This window comes from Schistocerca piceifrons, chromosome 7, assembly GCF_021461385.2.
Source record: "Schistocerca piceifrons isolate TAMUIC-IGC-003096 chromosome 7, iqSchPice1.1, whole genome shotgun sequence".
Classification (NCBI taxonomy): Eukaryota; Metazoa; Arthropoda; class Insecta; order Orthoptera; family Acrididae; genus Schistocerca; species Schistocerca piceifrons.
This window is the reverse complement of record NC_060144.1, coordinates 446,508,644-446,529,123: the sequence shown is the minus strand read 5'-3', so window position 1 is coordinate 446,529,123 and position 20,480 is coordinate 446,508,644. Positions and strand designations below refer to the sequence as shown.

Sequence of the window (20,480 nt, the reverse complement as noted above, 5' to 3'; positions counted from 1 at the left end):
ATCACAAGCAGCCTACACCTGTCAAAAAGGGCACTCCTTTCAAAGAGAAATCTACTAGTATCAAACATAGGGTTTAATTTGATGAAGAAATTTCTGAGAAAATACGTTTGGAGCACAACACTGTATGGTAGTAACAAATTGATTTGGGGAAAAGTGGAAAAGAAGAGAATCGAAGCATTTGAGATGTGGTGCTGCAGAAGAATTTTGAAAATTAGGTGGAACGAGGAGGTTCCGCGCAGAATCGGAGACAAGAGGAATATATGGAAAATACTGACAAGAATAAGGCACAGGATAATATTTCTGTTAAGATGGCAGTGAATAACTTCCCTGGTATTAGAGGGAGCCTTATAGAATAAGAGCTATAGATCAAGACAGTGATTGGGATACATCCAGCAAATAAATGAGCATGTAGGTTGGAAGTACTGCTCTGAGATGGAGAGCTTGGTACAGGAGAGCAGTTCATGGTGGATCACATCAAACCAGGCATAAGACGAATGACTGAAAATTAAAGAAAAGCAAACAAACCTCAATATATACGCACATTGATGTGTTTGTAGTCTTTTCTCTACGTCGAGCAGTTTCCCCATAAACACGTCACAAAATATGCCACCCGATGATTTCTGCACAGTCGTAACTCCACCACTCAGTGGACTACGTCTTTCACCATAGAATACGTCTTCGCGTCCATTGTCCATACTTCAATACCTCGTGTGGTGCTCAGGGGGAAATAAGCATTAATGGATTGCTCTTGCCATACATTCTCGGAGGCACTAACCGACCTAAAAACATACGACTTATAATAACTGTAGTTGTTAATCTGCAAATGATGTAAATATTGATGAAACATTGTACAGCACACCGTCCTCAGTCACCAATAGAATTAACTGTAGTTGTACCCGTTACACCCTCAATATAAAAGAAGTTAAAGGGTTTGTAGGACATGAAATCGGTAGTGTGTTTAACAAAAAGGCCCCGTAGAAAAAACTGCTATAAATATAATTAGTTATTCTGTGGTATCGATAGCTACGATGCCACGGCGTAGGTGCAAGTTCGTAGGTTGGCACTACGACACCGACACAGACGACAGCGCCCTCCAGCCGGCGCTGTGCAGCTCTACGAGCGCCGCTCCAGATTCTGCCCATTTGATTCCGAGTAGACGACCAAACAACGTTGTTTCTATTTCATAGTGAGGAAGCCACTACAGATTTTGCTTTTGCAGCTTCTAGCCGCTGTTAGACTTGATGGATGAACGGCTTCGCACCTACGTGCTCATCTGTACGCGAAGTTAAGTAAAAGAGTTATAACCTAATTGCAGTACCAAGTGTTCTACCTCATCTGCTCCTCCTAGCTTCCGACATTCGGCCTACCCTTCAGTTTTCAGGAGCAGACCCACGTGCCGCCTTCCAGGCGGGATACAAAATATTCAGATATAAGCTCGTGTGGCATTGTGGTTTTAACACACCCTTTCGCATTCTTCAGGCCTTTTTCAGAATGAAACACCATCTTCTGTGAACACACCCGACTGCCCTTGGAATTGGTCTCATGCTCAAGACAGTCGCTCCTATAAAGTGTGTAAGTTGTCAATGGGCGTGGCGTACACCAGTGCATTTAAATTTTCGCTAATGACTTAAGGTCAGATGAATGGAGAGGTCAGGCTCCTGGAACTCCCCGAAAAGGCCGTTGCTCACTGCCCGTTTGTGTTAAATACCGTCGTGCAAGGAGTAGAAAATTGTGTGGTGCCCTCGTGGAGCGTGGAACACAGAAGATTACTATAGCTGCCTTTTCCCGCTTTTAACAAGACTATGTCTCGCTGTTTACGTTATTAACTCCTCCTCCCCCCCCCCCCCCCCACCTCGATCTCAGTCATATTTTGAAACGTTCCTTGTCGCCTGTCGTCTCGGATCTCCCGTAGTCTCTGGCGATCCCCTCGTGACAATGGCCATAACTCACGCCATCTTAATGCTACTCGCTGTGCGAGACAAATCAGGCAGCATGTTGCTCCGTAGACTTCCTCGGAAATGCTTGTGACGGACCTTATTTGTGTGCCCCGCTAAACGTATGATACCATGGTACATAACAGTCGCCATCATCGCTCTGACCCGAGAGGGAAGGTTAAATGGTCATTTCTTCTACGCTGTCTAGTCACATTAATGCGACTGTCAAAACCCAGAATAACTACATTTAGCAGTGGAGATCGCTGCGAGACGAGCAGACAAAAGTCAGTGACGTTCTGGAAGGTATGGACAGGTATGTGGAGCCATTCAGCCCGACCTACGTGGCTGCTTCAAATGGCTCTGTGCACTATGGGACTTAACATCTGAGGTCATCAGTCCCCTAGAACTTAGAACTACTTAAATCTAGCTAAACTAAGGACATCATACACATCCATGCCCGAGACAGGATTCGAACCTGCGACCGCAGCGGCCGCGAAGTTCCAGACTGAAGTGCCTAGAACCGCTCGGCCACAGCGGCCGGCACCTACGTGGTGCCACTGATTCTAAGCTGGGCTTAAATCCGGGGAGCCTGGTGGCCAGGGCAGTACGGTACTCATCCTGGAGCTCTTGAACCACGCATGTACACTGTGAGCTGTGTGACACGTTGCATTCCCCTTCTAGTGTATACCATATCGCCGAGAAAAAAAATAGGCGTTTAAGAGTGGACATGGTCCCCAAGGATGCATGTGTACTTGTGGTTATCCATTGTGCCTTCCAGACTGACGAGATATCTCTCGGAACGCCACGAAAAAATGCTCTACACCATAACGCTACCTCCTCCAACCTGGATCCTTCCGACGGTTGCTGGAGGGCCATGCGCACCAGCAGCCAATTGTCTGACTGAGCATAAAACGTGATTCATCATGAAAGACCACCTTTCGCCACTCAGTGGAAGACGACTTGCTGTTTCGGCTTGAAAATTCCAGCGTTCATCGTCAATGAACAGCAGTTCCTCTTGCGGAGGCCAATATACGGTATTTGAGAAGGCGCTGTTGGTAGCCCCTTGGGGTTCATCTGGCTGGTCAGGTGCTCCACGTCTATTCACATGTACACATCTGCGCAACTGTCGTTCACCCCTATCATCTATGGCTCGTGATGCGTCACAGCTGACTTGGCTCCGATTTTGGATGGCGGCATTTTGTCATGCATGGTACTCATAAACCATGGCATTACGTGAACATTTTACGAACTTAACCCTTTTGGAAATGCTTCCACTTGGCCTGAAAGTCAGTGATCATGCCCTTTTGGACTTCAGGTAATTAGATCCTTTTCCGTACTGCGGCAACAACTGTACTGTTTTCTACGTCCCACCAACACGCTTTATATACCCTCCTATATCGTGCAAAAGGGGCGACCAAAACGTTTCCGTTCGAAGGACGTAAAGTCCACCTGGTTGAAGATACCCATACGGTAAAACACCGTGCCCTGTTGCGTGAAAAAGTCCGTAACTGCCTACTACACATCCTCGTCTGACGTGAATCGTCGACCCTTCAAGACCATTTTTTAAGGGAATGAAGCCCTGATAATATCGTGGGAAGTGATGAGGAGTACAGGGCGGTTATTCGAGAGTCTCCTGCCTGTTCGTAATGAGTGGGGCCAGTCTCATGGATCGAGGGTGTCTTGTGTCGAATCGGAAGCACTACGTAATGTGATACACAACGGCAGTTTTCAGCAAACATGTTGCCAACATATGCACATTCTTTATTCTCTGATGGATGTCTACCGCTGTCTTGTCCTTCGGCAAAAAAAAAAAAAAAAAACCTGCACGTAAGTCGTGTTTCGACGCATTTAGTCGGAAAGAGACGAATGCCACACTTTGGTAACAAGTACAGTTAGTGTTGCAAACCTCTTACACAACTACTTCATTTCTGTTACTGACAGCTTGGGGTTATCAGGTCGGTTAACAGTGCAATGGAGTATCTGAGACCAGTCTTTAAAAATAACTTCAGTAAAATGGAAAAGACACTTATATCTCCCAAGGAAATTGCATCCATCATAAAATCCTTAAAATCTATGTATCACAGTGGGTATGATAACATATCAACAAAGTTAATCAAAAAGTGCTCATGTGAGTTATGTCTTAAGTTATTTGTATAATCAATCTCTTATCAGTGGAATATTTCCACACTGGCTAAAATATGCTGAAGTTAAGCCTCTTTACAAGAAGGGGGATAAAGAGATGCAATCAAACTATCGACCAATTTCACTTTTGCCGGCTTTCTCAAAAATACTTGAAAAGGTTTTGTTCAAGCGTCTCCTTAAGCATATGACTGCAAATGATATATTGTTCAAGTCACAGTCTGGATTTCTGAAGGGCTCTGATATAGAGAAAGCTATTTACACTTACAGTGAGAATGTACTTAATTAATTAGATAATAAATTACAGGCTACTGGCATTTTCTGTGACCTGTCAAAAGCCTTTAACTGTGTGAACCACAACACTCTCGTAAGTAAATTAGGGTATTATGGTGTCATCGGCAATGCTGCGGCAATACTTTGCTTACTTTCATTCTGTTATTTCGTATGGGATCATATTCTGGGGCAACTCATCATACCGAACGAAAGTTTTTATGGTGCAAAAGCGTGTGATAAGAATCATTTGTGATGTAAATTCAAGAACATCTTGTAGAAACCTGTTCAAGGAACTTTGTATTATAACCACTGCTTCTCAGTATATTTATTCATTAATGAAATTTGTTGCAAGTAATATATCTCTATTTCCAACCAATAGCTCAGTACACAGTATCAATACTAGGAATAATATGAATCTACATAAAGGCTTAAATTCATTTACCTTGGTTCAAAAATGGGTCCAATATTCAGGAACACACATTTTTAATAAATTGCCAGCAACCATTAAAAACTTGGTTTCACGTAAAGCACGGTTTGAACATAGTCTGAAAGACTTTTTGATGGGCAACTTCTTCTACTCCATTGATGAATATCTTAACAGTGACTGTTAAGTCAACTTAAGTAAAACTATCTGTTACATTTCAGTTGTGGCAACACGTAGTCACTACAGTCAAGATTATGTATTTTGCGTGTGATACATTTATTAAAAGTGAATAACAGTGTTTCATTCTGACAGTGTGTTAATTCTGTAAATATTTGCTTCCCAGTTTACCGTAGTGTATTTGCTTATTTTCGACTATCTCCTGACAAATGATCAGGGTAGTAAGTATTACACTCAAATGTTTTTGTTTTTATGTCATACTTTCTGACATGTTCCATACCCACGAGAATCATCTCAGTTTTTGGGTCTTTGGAACGAAAACTGAATCTAATCTAATCTAACACTAATCCCTTTCATACTGGTGGGTGCTTATACAACCGCATCGGAGCAGTGCCTTCAGCGGAAATTTATTCACCCTTACGATCAGCCTAGTCCGTTATTATCATCACATATTTAGAAGCGTTAGAAGAAGTCCGACTCATCGTCTGCAAATCGACCAGAAATCCCTTTCCTCTCGTAAACGAAAGCTTCGTAGTCGAGTAGAATAATGGACAGTGCTGTCACGCATTGACAACCAGGAAATGATATGTCACAGTTTTTGCTGATAATATTACAATCTCCAAACGGTATGAATAGACCGGCTTTAGTAGATGACACTTGTAGGTACTATGTCTCACAATAGCACCACAGTGTATTATGTACGGAGACACATATAACCTACAAGAAATGAGGAATGAACGACAATGGGAAGACAGCCTGCATCAGTGAGAACTGAACGTTCTCGAAACAATTAAAATCGCCCATATCTCAAAAATAATTTTTTCTCAAGATTTTTATATAATACATATCTGAGTCTTTGTCTCATATTGAACACTACTTCCAGTAAGGATAAGTGACACAATTTTTAATTAGTGACATTTCTGCTTGTCATTGTAACCATTAATATACCGAAATGATGTGGAATGAGTCAGTACACAGCATATGTATACATGATAAGCTTTAACACTAATTAACATCTTATTTTTAGTCCTACTCGTCCAACTACACTTACATTTTTTTAATTAGTTCCAGTTTTTAAGTAGAAATTCGTTAATGGAATGGAAGGTGTTGTCCAGGAGAAATAATTGTAAATTAGTTTTAAAACTTGCTTCGCTACCTGTCAGATATTTTATATTATTGGGAAAATGATCAAAAACATTTCTTCCTACATACTGAACTCTTCTCTGAACCACGGGCAGCTTTAACAATGTGTAACAAAGGCCATTTTCCCCCTCTAGTGTTGTAGGTATGTACATCACCGTTCTTCTTAACTGTGATGGATTATTACGACGAATTTCATTAGCGAATATATATATTGTGATTGTGCAGTTCAATGTCTAGCTCCTTGAAAAGGTAACTAGGTGTCGTCCACGAGTGAACAAAGCATATTATTGTTACGGCTCGTTTTTGTGCAATAATTACTTTCTAAGTGATGCGTTAGCCGAGAAAATTATTTCTTAGGACATTAAGTGTGGAAATACGTTAAATATATCGGGAGGTTGATACGTTTGTTTGCAAGATTAGGAATTGACCGAAAAAGAAAAATAGCTGAACTTAATTGCTTGAGATGCTTCTTCGAGTACAATTTTTCATAAATATGTAAACGAAAAATTTGGAGCACTCTATCCTATTTACTGACCCCTGCTCATGTGCTACATCAGCTGTAGGTATGACGGCATTTGTTGTGCAACACTGAATGTAGCGTGTTCTTACCAAATTTAGGGTGAGACCATTTAGAGAACCAGTTAATGACTCTTTGGATAATATCATTTACCAACTGTTCTTTTGGTTTCTCTTTAATGGGATTTATTACTAGTATCCTCAGCAAAAGTACCAATTTTGTTTGTTGAACGTTAAGTGGAAGGTCAATCAAAATTATAAGGAATAGGAGTGGACTCAAAATTTTACCCTATGGGGCTCCCGTTGTGACCTTTCTTTCTTCTCTTATTAAAATTTTCTTCCTACTGCCATTGGCTAAATTACTGAACACAAGCTTTTGCATTGTGTTAGTCAAGTATGATTCAAAGCAGCTGAGTGTAAAGCCATCAATTCCATGAAAACTTAGTGTTTATAACAATTATCATCTACAAAATCAAACGCCCCAGGAATACCGTAAAGATACGAGCCGACGATATATTAAGCTTTAAGTCTTGTACTATTTGATGAATGAATTTGTAAATAGCATTCTCTTAAACATCGTGTATATAAATTTTCAGTAATGTATTTACACATCTGTAGTGGTACTTCCTGTATACTATGGCTGACATGTTGAAAGATGTCGTGTATGATGCATTAGCCCAAAGTGGCACCAAGTAGACACACTAAGTTGTTAAGTCAGAGTAGATCTCGTTTCCCTCCTTTTTAATGTTTACAATAGTGGTGAACAGCGTGCGCGCTGAGACACTCGGCGAGACGTTCACGTACCATGCAGCACGTGCACGTTGACCTGGCGCGGCTGCGCGTTGGAAGGGTTGCACTGGTAGCGGCCCGAGTCTGAGGGCCGGGCCTGCTTGATGAGCAGGAAGCTGGTCGTGGTGGGGCCCTTCTCCGTGATCACCGACACGCCGCCCCGCGGGCTGTCGTAGCTGATGATCTGCAACAGCGGAACAGGCCCTGCAACCACCAGTAGCCATGCACAATTCAGACGCGTCGCGTCAAACGGGGAACACTCGCGTTAGTGACAAACACTTTGAATCTAAATTCATTCATGCTGTACGAAATTTGTTAAATTCATCCACAGTATGAACAAAATTTATAAATTAATTTACCAGCTTCAGTCACTTTTTACCAATATTTACCGAAGCGGGGCGTTTCGGCAACATGCTGCTATCATCATGTACAAGGTATGTCAGTGACGTAAATATACCCAAATCTGTGGTCATTGAGGGCTTCAGTGTCTGTATTAATACAGTACATCTTCACAATATAATGTCCTGAAGGAACAGACACTGCCACTGACGACTGTAGCAGTAGTAAACATTACGAAATAGATTCGGATATTGCATCTATTCATTGACGTCAGCCGTTTATGACAAATGAAAAGCAGTGTTGGACTGGGAGGCGTGCTGGGATAGCCGAAGTGATTGATACGATAAGCAGGAAATTCGGGTTCGGTTCCCAGTCCAGGCCCCTATCTCGTGGTCGTGCGGTAGCGTTCTCGCTTCCCACGCCCGGGTTCCCGGGTTCGATTCCCGGCGGGGTCAGGGATTTTCTCTGCCTCGTGATGGCTGGGTGTTGTGTGCTGTCCTTAGGTTAGTTAGGTTTAAGTAGTTCTAAGTTCTAGGGGACTGATGACCTTAGATGTTAACTCCCATAGTGCTCAGAGCCATTTGAAGCATTTTTTTCCCAGTCCGGTACAAGTTTCATGTTTCGCAGAAACCTGACGTCAGTGTATAGTCACAATATCCAAATCTGTTTCGTAACCCATATTTGTCAATTCCAAAAAAAACTGATGTATTTTTGTGTGGACCATAAGTAAATTCTATGTTTAAATCATTTCAGTGATAGCTTTACTTACTTTTCTGCTGATTATGTCCTTGTCTGAATTACTAGATAATCACACTATACAGGGTGGTCCATTGATCGTGACCGGGCCAAATATCTCACGAAATAAGCGTAAAACAAAAAAAAAACTACAGATAACGAAACTTGTCTAGTTTGAAGGGGAAAAGAAGATGGCGATATGGTTGGTCCGTTATATGGTACTGCCATCGGGGAAACGGATGCCAACTGCGTTTTTTTAAATAGGAACGGCCGGCCGGTGTGGCCGTGCGGTTCTAACCGCTTCAGTCTGGAACCGCGTGACCACTACGGTCGCAGGTTCGAATCCTGCCTCGGGCATGGATGTGTGTGATGTCCTTAGGTTAGTTAGGTTTAATAAGTTCTAAGTTCTAGGCGCCTGATGACATCAGAAGTTAAGTCGCATAGTGCTCAGAGTCATTTTTTAATAGGAATCCCTATTTTTTATTACATATTCGTGTAGTACGTAAAGAAATATGAATAGTTTAGTTGGACCACTTTTTTCGCTTTGTGATAGATAGCGCTGTAATAGTCACAAACATATGGCTCACAATTTTAGACCAACAGTTGGTAACAGGAAGGTTTTTTAAACTAAAATACGGAACGTAGGTACGTTTTAACATTTTATTTCGGTTGTTCCAATGTGCTACATGTACCTTTGTGAACTTATCATTTCTGAGAACGCATGCTGTTACAGCATGATTACCTGTAAATAGCACATTAACGCAATAAATGCTCAAAATGATGTCCATCAACCTCAATGCATTTGGCAATAAGTGTAATGACATTCCTCTCAACAGCGAGTAGTTCGCCTTCGATAATGTTCGCATATGCATTGACAATGCGCTGACACATGTTGTCGGGCGTTGTCGGTAGATCACGATAGCAAATATCTTTCAGCTTTCGTACAGAAAGAAATCCGGGGACGTCAGATCCGGTGAACGTGCGGGCCATGGTATGGTGCTTGGACTACCAATCCACCTGTCATGAAATGTGCTATTCAATACCGCTTCAAACGCACGCGAGCTATGTGCCGGACATCCGTCATATTGGAAGTACATCGCCATTCTGTCATACAGTGAAACATCTTGTAGTAACATAGGTAGAACATGACGTAGGAAATCAGCATACATTGCACCATTTACATTGCCATCGATAAAATGGTGGCCAATTATCTTTCCTCCCATAATGCCGCACCATACATTAACCCGCCAAGGTCGCTGATGTTCCACTTATCGCAGCCATTGTGGATTTTCCGTTGCCCAATAGTGCATATTATGCCGGTTTACGTTACCGATGTTGGTGAATGACGCTTCGTCACTAAATAGAACGCGTGCAAAAAATCTGTCATCGTCGCGTAATTTCTCTTGTGCCCATTGGCAGAACTGTACACGACATTCAAAGTCGTCGCCATGCAATTCCTGGTGCATAGAAATATGCTACGGGTGCAATCGATGTTGATGTAGCATTCTCAACACTGACGTTTTTGAGATTCCCGATTCTCGCGCAATTTGTCTGCTACTGATGTGCGGATTAGCCACGACAGGAGCTAAAACACCTACTTGGGCATCATCATTTGTTGCAGGTCGTGGTTGATGTTTCACATGTGATCGAATACTTCCGGTTTCCTTAAATAAAGTAAGTATCCCACGAACGGTCCAGACACTTGGATGATGTCATCCAGGATACAGGGCAGCATACATAGCACATGCCCGTTGGGCTGTTTGATCACAATAGCCATACATCAACACGATATCGACCTTTTCCGCAGTTTGCAAACGGTCCATTTTAAGACGGGTAATGTATCACGAAGCAAATACCGCCCGCACTGGCAGAATGTTACGTGATATCACGTACTTATACGCTTGTGACTATTACAGCGCCATCTATCACAAAGCGAAGAAAGTGCTCCAACTAAAACATTCATATTTCTTTACTTACTACACGAATACGTAATAAAATGGGGGTTCCTATTTAAATAAACACAGTTGATAACCGTTTGACCTATGGCAGCGCCATCTAGCAGGCCAACCATAGCGCCATCTGGTTTCCCTCTTCATGCTAGTCGAGTTTCGTTCTTTGCAGTTTTTTCGTTTGATGCTTATTTCGTGAGATATTTGGCCCGGTCACTGTCAGTGGAACACCCTCTATAGTATGTGCCATCTTATAATTATGCTATTAAAAACAGGTTCTGATTTATGTGATACCTTAGCAACTGAAATAGATGATATCAAAGTAGTTAAGAATCTTGCGCAAGTAAACAATTGTATGTGAAAATGTGAAGTTATGGTGTTGAGTTTATTTTTGTGCTGTATGTGCCAAACAAGGTCATATTAAAAATAAAGTAAGGAATTAGGGACATAACAGATTCTTTTAAATATAAAGCTTACTTAAAGATAACACTAAAGTATATGTATCAATCTTTGTGGATCGTGACAAATTTCGGTACATAACCTCACTAGCACACCCAGAAAACAGCAATCGCACTCTAAACGAATCTCAAAAAATTAATGCCGTGATCAAATCCTGAAGACTACATGATGTCAACCGGCTGCCGTGTGATCCTCTGCCATGTGGCCATATGCCCATTTGGTATGGACGGGCATGGGGTGTGCACATTGATCTCCCGGCTTTAGTCGACTTTTCAGACTTTAGAGCTGTTACATCTCAAGTAGCCACTCGGTTGGTATCACGAGTCCCACCAAGGTCACTGGCAGTACCGGGAGCTGAACCCGGGTCATTCGCTTGAGAGTCAGACTCGCTGAACCATTCGGCTGTAATTAAAAGTAATGTACATGCAACTGCAAAGCACTTGATGTCAGCAGAATGTTGTCGAAAGATCTCATGCCCACAGAAATTGGTAAAAAGTATATGAAACAGATAAATTACTTTGTACACTTTTTGAAGAACGACATCATTAACCATAAAAAGCTGCTGCAGGAGTACGTGTTCTTTATTCTTGAGATTAGCTTCGATCAAAAGGTCATTTTCAGGTGACGAACGTTGTATTTACAGGAAACTCTTCCACTGAAGATTGATATGTTTCCGTCGTAGTGTAACCAACAGCAAAAAAAAATGGTTCAAATGGCTCTGAGCACTATGGGACTCAACTGCTGTGGTCATTAGTCTCCTAGAACTTAGAACTACTTAAAACTAACTAACCTAAGGACATCACACACATCCATGCCCGAGGCAGGATTCGAACCTACGACCGTAGCAGTCGCACGGTTCCGGACTGCGCGCCTAGAACCGCGAGACCACCGCAGCCGGCTAACCAACAGCAAACATTGCGGCAACAGAGCTATCGAACGAGGCTAAGCATTTTGCTCTTCTTCTTCTTCCTCAAATGAAATTTATTGCTAATTACATACAGTCGTAATCAGATGCATGCGTAGCTGAAAATATCTTCAAATCATATGAAAAAGGTAGAGAATGTGACGTGTTTGGCTTTATTGGCGTGAGTAATATGCTTCTCTTCAAGTGTTCAGTCAGGATGTGCCACATTTTGTGTTCTCCATAAAGTGTGCAAATTTAGACTATCACTCACAGCCTCTAACTGAGCCGGCCGGAGTGGCCGAGCGGTTCTAGGCGCTACAGTCTGGAACTGCGCGACCGCTACGGTCGCAGGTTCGAATCCTGCCTCGGGCATGGATGCGTGTGATGTCCTTAGGTTAGTTAGGTTTAATTAGTTCTAAGTTCTAAGGGACTGGTGACCTCAGATGTTAAGTCCCATAGTGCTTAGGGCCATTTGAACCATTTTGAAAATCTAACTGATATTGTAAATAGTAAGTAGCGCGCTGCTTTACGTATCGATACTCTGAACGCAGTGCTTGATCGCTTGCGGACGCACCCTTGCGTCGATTAACTGTCGTGACAGAGAGAAGTTTGGCGCCAGCACGGCCCATTAAACATGCGGAATGGTGTGCCAAAAGAGAGTATTTATTACTCTGCGTAACAGCTGTACGGAGAAGGTTCAAATGGTTCAAATGTCTCTGAGCACTATGGGAATTAATATCTGAGGTCATCAGTCCCCTAGAACTTAGAATTACTTAAACCTAACTAAGCTAAGGACATCACACACATCCATGCCCGAGGCAGGATTCGAACCTGTGACCGTAACAGTCGCGTGGTTCTGGACTGAAGCGCCTAGAATCGCTCGGCCACCGCGGCCGGCTGCGGAGAAGGGATAAGTGTCAAATTTTGAGAGTAACACATATGGAGACTGCTTCGTGTAAGAGTGAACCACACCGTGTAATTATTACGAGAGTTTTGATGAACAGCCATAGAATTAAAAGTATGGCTATTGTAAAGATACAGCTATTCTGAAAGATAGATCTACACGCTTATCTCCTCTGACGCCGAATGTGTCTGAGAGACTCTGTGCAACTGAACGTTCACCAGCACGCGATAAAAGATTTCTCTAGACAGGAAAATTTTGGCTGGGATGGAATTAACAGTTTATATCATTTCATTGCAGAGTACAACATTTTTTAGAAAGTGAACAGAATAGTTCTAATTTAGTTCCGTAGTACCAGAATATAAGCAGTATGATCCAAGAAATGCCACCGTTTTTTTACGAGGAAAGGTTTCCCTTCCGTGTTAATTGCTGCTACATTTGGGAATGAATTCCAGTGCAGTTATTAGTAATGGCATTGTAAGGACGAGTACGCAGCCAGTGGATTAATCATATGTAGGTGAACATAGGCAAGGTGAGTTTTCCATTATACCCGTGTGTTGGGTGTGGGGACCCAGACACTATACACCGTGATTCAGCTAAGCTATTCATCTGAGATATTTCCTGAACAGTTTAAAACATCTTAATTCTGTTCTGAGTCAAATGAATTTATAAACAAAACTAAATGACAAATAATATCATTTCATAGCTATATTAATTATGGCGACATCGGAAACTTCGCTTTTCAGCTGGAACTATGGTTGCTAGCATCGTAGTTATAAAAAAAAAAAAAAATGAATTCAACGGCATGCCACTCTTAGGAACACGATAAGTAGTTTCCTACAAATTACAATATTTATAAACCTACTCTGTACCCATCTGAAAAAGTAGAATTGGTAGCTACATTTCGGCAATTAAAGATATAAAAAGAGTCTATACGTCCATTAGTGAAGACTTCCACACAATTAATATCGGTGAATGCAGAACTGCGATATCTAAAATGTTTCCGGAAATATATGCGATAAGCTGCTTAGCTACATAAGCTTGTATATTAAGCTGCTTTGTCCACCGCGCTGTTTGCAAAATGACAAGTTACAATTCGCAGTGTTCTACTTAAAAATTAATAGCTCAGGAAAGCTGACAGATGAAATAATCATTTAAACACAACAGGAGCAACGGTGCTTGCATTACTACTAAAAAACTAGTTCTAACGTGCCATTGTGCGATTGCTTATTAATTTTCACTTACGTTGAGACAAGTTTTATTAAGATAGATCAACAAAGTGGAAGTGAACGAGGAATTTACTAGTTTTATAGGTGACACAACTCGAGGAAGAAACAGAACTCGAACGATGGAAACTGACTTTTCCCTATTGTGTCTACACGTTAAGGTCGTAACAATTTTGATTCTCTGATAAAATACGAAATTTTCAGAATCCCGGATAATTTAGGCGAATGATCTTTGGAAATTATGAGCTCCGACTTCGTCACTACTGCAGTGGATTTAGTGTTTATGAGTGAGGCTACCAGCTCCCGTGTAAGAGTTTTAGTAAAGAGAGAATACGAATTGCTTGAATACGTCTAAGCACGTGCACGAAGGAAGAAGAGGATGTTCAAGAAGAAATGCTTAAAAATTTTGTCCTTGCCAAATTCAGCGTGTGCAAACGTTTTGTCACACGTAGCCAGACCGGAAGCTACGCGGAAAACAGTGATGAATGGTCATATGTGAAACATTATTGTGCTCCAGCATTTTGGAGCTGGAAAACGTTTTAGTGAGAAAGGAGACAGTCCTGTTCCTATTTAGAGAATTAGCAAGTATTTCGTAGTAAGTAATCGATTGTGTACTTCTGTTAATTTAGCAAATACTGTATAACCTGTTTCTGTATCTGTATTTAATAAAGGTATACAGTATTTCTTTCCACTTAAATAAATGAAATGAGTAGTTTGTTGGACAGTTAAGTACTTTCAAATCCCGCACAGTCAAAAAATCACATTACTACACATTCGTACGGATCAAGTACACTGCTAGACCACTGCTAAGGAACTTTTGCCAGTTGCTCCGTAACAGAGACAATTGCTGCGGAACACACGGCCTTGATAGTAAAAGGAAGCATAGAGGGCGGTACGTGTTCACTGGAGTGAAGCCTGTACAGGAATGCTCTGTGTGCAAAAATGGCTCTGAGCACTATGGGACTTAACTTCTGAGGTCATCAGTCCCCTAGAACTTAGAACTAATTAAACCTAACTAACATAAGGTCATCACACACATCAATGCCCGAGGCAGGATTCGAACCTGCGACCGGAGCGGTCGCCCGGGTACAGACTGTAGTGCCTAGAAACGCTCGGCCACACGGGATGGCTACCCTGCTTCCCGATGTGGTCAAATCTGTACCACGTTTCCTAATAAACACACCGCTCTTCTATCACGTATGTACTGTGTTACATGTCGTCCATGGTCGCCTGTGATTATTCCTGTCCAACCATGTCTTCGTTCCTTAGCAATTGTCAAACAGTGTAGCAACTCAACAGCCGGTCGGTGTGGCCGTGCGGTTCTAGGCGCTTCAGTCTGGAACCGCGTGACCGCTACGGTAGCAGGTTCGAATCCTGCCTCGGGCGTGGATGTGTGTGATGTCCTTAGGTTAGTTAGGTTTAAGTAGTTCTAAGTTCTAGGGGACTGATGACGAAGATGTTAAGTCCCATAGTGCTCAGAGCCATTTGAAGCAACTCAACAATAAAATGCGATAGTGCGTTTACATGGATGCGAATATCCACTGTGTGAGCCTAAATCCGGCACCCAGTCCGTCTTGCAAACATCTATAGTGGAATGTTTACATCATCAACGAACAGCCACGTTGGGAATTTATTTTGCTGAAATCCACACATTTGCAAACTGCCAGAATATAAAGTTTCGTTGGACAGTTGGCACAAAAGCGAAAGTGACTTGTAAATTAAAGAGAGTAAATGATGCCTTTGGTGGCATCGGACATTGGTCTGTGGCGGAAGCTCTTCCGATAAACCGTAATGCATGCTGGAATGCGTGCCGAGATTGGTTGTCTGGGAACCTGCGTGGTGACGAAAGTGGTGTGGCGTCACGCTAGACCACGTGGGTAAGTTGACGAACGCTGGAAGTGTTGTTCAGCTAACACGATGTTGGAAAACAAATATGCAACGGACTTATGCCACATGTCTTCTGAAACTGTAGTAGGTAGATAAACGAAGACAAAAATCATCAAAATTAACCTAATTTCGTAGCAAAACGGTACAGAGAGTGCATCAAGGTTTACGGGTAGATGTAAATGACAGCGATTGAGTGATGTGCGCCACTTCTATTTACATATTGATTTTAATACAGAAAAGCAAAGAAGAAAGCCGTAGAAGAACAATTTCGCTCCACTAATTGGCAGATGATAAACAGTGACTTTCACAGCAACTTCAGAATGTTAGAAATTTTATATACAGAAGTTTATAAGCCAGCTAGCTCCTCAGATGATGAAGAGATTGCTGGTATGTATATAAGATAAATGAAATCTTACAGATAGTGAAGGAAGGCAGAAGTTTAATAGTGATGAGGGACAAAAATTTGATAGTTAGGAAAAGGAAGAGAAGGAAAAGGAGTATATTAATATGGACTGGGGAAAAGGAATGAAAAAAGAAGCCGCCTGGTAGAATTTTGCACAGAGCATAGTTTAATTATCGCTAACACTTCGTTTAAGAAGGAATAGTGTGTACGTGGAAGAGACCTGGAGACACCGGAAGGTTTCATTTGATTATATAATGGTAAGACAGAGCTTTCTGAACCAGATTTTAAACTGCAAGGCATTTCCAGGGGCATATGTGGTCTCTGACCACAATGTACTGGTTATGAACTTTACATTAAAACTGAATAGATTGCAAAAAGATGGGAAATTAACGAGATGGTACCTGAATAACTTGCAAGAACTAGATGTTGTTGATAGTTTCAGAAGAAGCATAAACCAACGTTTACTAAGAACAGAGGAAAGCAATACAGTAGAAGACGAATGGGCTGTCTTAGGGTTGAGACAGTGAAGGCAGCAGATGATTAAATAAGTCAAAAGACAAGGTCTAGTAGAAATCATTGGATAGCACGGAAGTTGTTGAATTTAACTGATGAAATGAGAAAACATCAGTAGTAAATGAAGCAGGTGAATGGGAATAAAACATTTAAAAACTAAGGTAGACAGGAAGTGCAAGATGGCTATGCAGGAATGGCTAGAGGACAGATATAAGGATTTAGAAGCATATATCACTAGTGGAAAGGTAGATACAGCCTACAGGAAAATTAAAGAGGTCTTTGGAGGAAATAGAAGCAGCTGTATCAATGTCACGAACTGAGATGGAAAACTAGAACTTAGCACTGAAGGAAAGCTGAAAGATGGAAGGAGTATATAGCGAGTCTATATAAGGTAGACATACTTGAAGGCAATATCATAAAACTGAAAGAGGACGTAGATGAAGGTGAGAGGGGGATATGATACTCCGACAAGAATTGAACATCGGACTGAAAGACCTAAATCAAAACAAGGCCCTGGTGTAGACGACAGTCTGTCAGAACTATTGAAGGCCATGGGAGAACCAGCCATGACAAAAATCTTCTATCTGTTGTGAATGATATAGAAGACAGTCGAAATACCCTCAGATTTGAAGAAGAATATAATAATTGAAATTTCAACGAAAGGAGGTGCTGCCAAGTGTGAATACTACCGAACAATCAATTCAGTAAGTCATGGTTGCAAAACAGTAACACAAATTCTGTACAGAAGAAAGAAACACCAGGTAAAAGCCGACGACGGGGAAGAGCAGTTTGAATTCCGAAGGAATGAAGAACACGCGAGGCAATATTGAACCTATGATTTCTCTTAGAATATAGGTTAACGAAAGGCAAACCTACGTTTATTGCATCTGTAAACTTAGAGGAAGATTTTGACAATGTTTTCTGGAATTCCCTTTTTGAAATTCTGAAGGTATCAGGGGCAGAATACAAGGGTCGAAAGGCTATTTACTACTTGTGCAGAAACCAGACGGTAGTTAATAAGTGTCGAGGATCAGGAAAGGGAAGTGGTGGTTGAGAGGGTAGTGAGAAAGGTCTGTAGCCTGTCGCCGATGTTATTCAATCTGTACGCTGAGCAAGCAGTACAGGAAACGAAAGAAAAATCTGGAGTGTGAATTAAAGTTCAGGGAGAAGAAATAAAAAGTTTGAGGTTTGGTGAAACACTGTAATTCTGTCAGAGACAGTGAAGGATTTGGAATAGCAGTTAAACAGAATGGACAGTGAATTCAAAGAGGAACATCAACATAAGGCAAATAAAGCAAAATGAAACGTCCTACAGACTGTGGCTAAGCCATGTCTCCGCAATATTCTTTCTTCCAGGTGTGCTAATTCTGCGAGGTCTGCAGGAGAGCTTCTGTGAAGCTTGGAAGATAGGAGACGAGGTACTGGAAGAATTTAAGCTGTGAAGAAGATTTGTCAGGCGTACTGGGGTAGCTCAGATGGTAGAGCACTTGCTCCCGAAAGGCAAAGGTCCCGAGTTCGTGTCTAGGTCAGACACACAGTTTTAATAAAAAAATGTTTAAATGGCTCTGAGCACTATGCGACTTAACTTCTGAGGTCATCAGTCGCCTAGCACTTAGAACTAATTAAACCTAACTAACCTAAGGACATCACACACATCCATGCCCGAGGCACGATTCGAACCTGCGACCGTAGCGGTCGCTCGGTCCCAGACTGTAGCGCATAGATCCGCACAGCCACTCCGGTCAGCTAGTTTTAATCTACCAGGAAGTTTCATGTCAATGCACACTCCACTGTAGAGTGAAAATCTCGTTCTGCAGGTGTACAAACAGTGTTTATTAAGAAAATATGTTCAGAATTACCTATTTTCGAAACGGAACATGTAGTCCAACAGCGCAAACAAACTCATGAAAGGTGACAAGAATTTTGTGTGATGTAAAGGGAACATTAGAAGTTGCTTAAAATACATTACATGGTATTTGTAATCGGACGGGAATCATCAGAGAAAAGGTCACAACCGCAAACTACATACACACCTTCCTACGCGTTAAATTTGTTAGTTTGCTTGACTCTTTTCGCAAGACGGAACGGAAGATGCTAATTTCAAGGAAGGAAGACGGAACTTCATGCTTGGCATTCATACACGGCTGCCTGTCTCGCGGAAATGCTCAGAGGACGACGCCGCCACCGCATTCGCATACCAAAGCTGTAGCACCGGTATGCAGATGAGGCTCGCATGCAGTGACATATTACTGAGTAATGTAAGCGAGCGGAGCAAGGCGTCGCTTTGCAGAGCAAACGCATGGATATTGGGTTACAGGGAAACATCAAACTGTGCCGCCAGGCGCTACGGCGACCTGTTGCTGCGGCCATTGATAGCTCCGCAGGGATCATCGATCTCAGGACCGCAAGGCCGCGTTTCGCTGCTCTCAGCGCAAAGACGGAGCTTTCTCCGGCGATTATGATATATAAACTCCCTGTGCGCTCATTACGAAGTGTGCGAGTACATGGACTATGTGGTGTCACCGCCAGACACCACACTTGCTAGGTGGTAGCTTAAATCGGCCGCGGTCCATTTAGTACATGTCGGACCCGCGTGTCGCCACTGGTAATCGCAGACCTAGCGCCACCACCAAGGCAGGTCTCGTGATACGAGAGAGCACTCGCCCCAGTTGTACGAGAACCTAGCTACCGACCAGATGTACGAAGCCTTTTCTCTCTCATTAGCCGAGAGACAGAATAGCCATCAGCTAAGTTAATGGCTACGAACTAGCAAGGCGCCATTAGCCATACAGTGATTGTACTTAAAGTCTTCTGTGTATCGTCAAGATCGATGTACCACAAGGAATGAGTAAAGTTAAGTATTAAACCTGCTCCGTACTTTTCTTCCTAACATTAATTACGTATCCTGTTCCAGTACTTCACGCCCGTCTGCGTTAGTCTAGCTTGCCTTTTCAGCCATCTCAACTTCACGGTGTCGGCCCAGCTACCGACACAACAGACTACATCTACATCCACATACATAATCCGAAAGCCACCGTACGGTGTTTGGCGGAGGGTACCCTGTACCGCTACTTGTTTCTTTTCTTGTTTCACCGCAAATAGAACGAGGGAAAAATGACTATATGTATGCCTCCGTATGAGTCCTAATTTTTCGCATCGTATGTTCATGGTCCTTATGCGAAATGTACGTATATTGGTGGCAGTAGAAGCAGTCTGTAATCAGCTTCAAATTCCGATTCTCTTAATTTTCTCAGCAATGTTCCTCGCAAAAAACACCGCCTTCTCTCCTCGGATTTCCACTCGAGTTTCCGAATCATCTCCGCAATACTTGCGTGTTATTCGAACATACCAGTAGCAAATCCAGCAGCACTTCGATTAATTGCTTCGATGGCATCCTTTAACACGACTCTGTGAAGATCCCGAACATTCGTGCAATACTCACGTTTAGTCATACCGGCGTTCTGTATGCGGTCCCCTTTAAAAATGAACCACACTTTCCAAACATTCTACTAGTGAACCGAAATCGACAATTCGCCGTCCCAGTCACAATCTTGCCATGCTTCTTTCACTCCATATTGCTTCGCAACGTTAAGCCCATTTCAAGATGGACACTACCAGTCGTATATCAGAACATTACATCATTGTTTTTTCCTCCTCATCCGCATCAACTTACATTCTTCTGCTTTTAGAATCAGCTGCCACTCATCACACCAACTAGAAATTTTATCTAAGTCATCTTGTATCCTCCTACAGCCACTCTACAACAACA

The 20,480-nt window shown here is 42.2% G+C and overlaps 1 protein-coding gene across 1 annotated transcript in view; it reads right to left on the bottom strand.

The window, feature by feature from the left end:
* Positions 1–20,480, bottom strand: part of LOC124805143 (zwei Ig domain protein zig-8-like) — a 914,439-nt gene that overhangs the window by 60,685 nt on the left and 833,274 nt on the right. Inside the window, exon 5 of the mRNA XM_047265610.1 lies at positions 7,411–7,579. Within this exon, the coding sequence (XP_047121566.1) occupies positions 7,411–7,579 (169 nt within the window). The remainder of the gene's footprint in view (positions 1–7,410; positions 7,580–20,480) is intronic.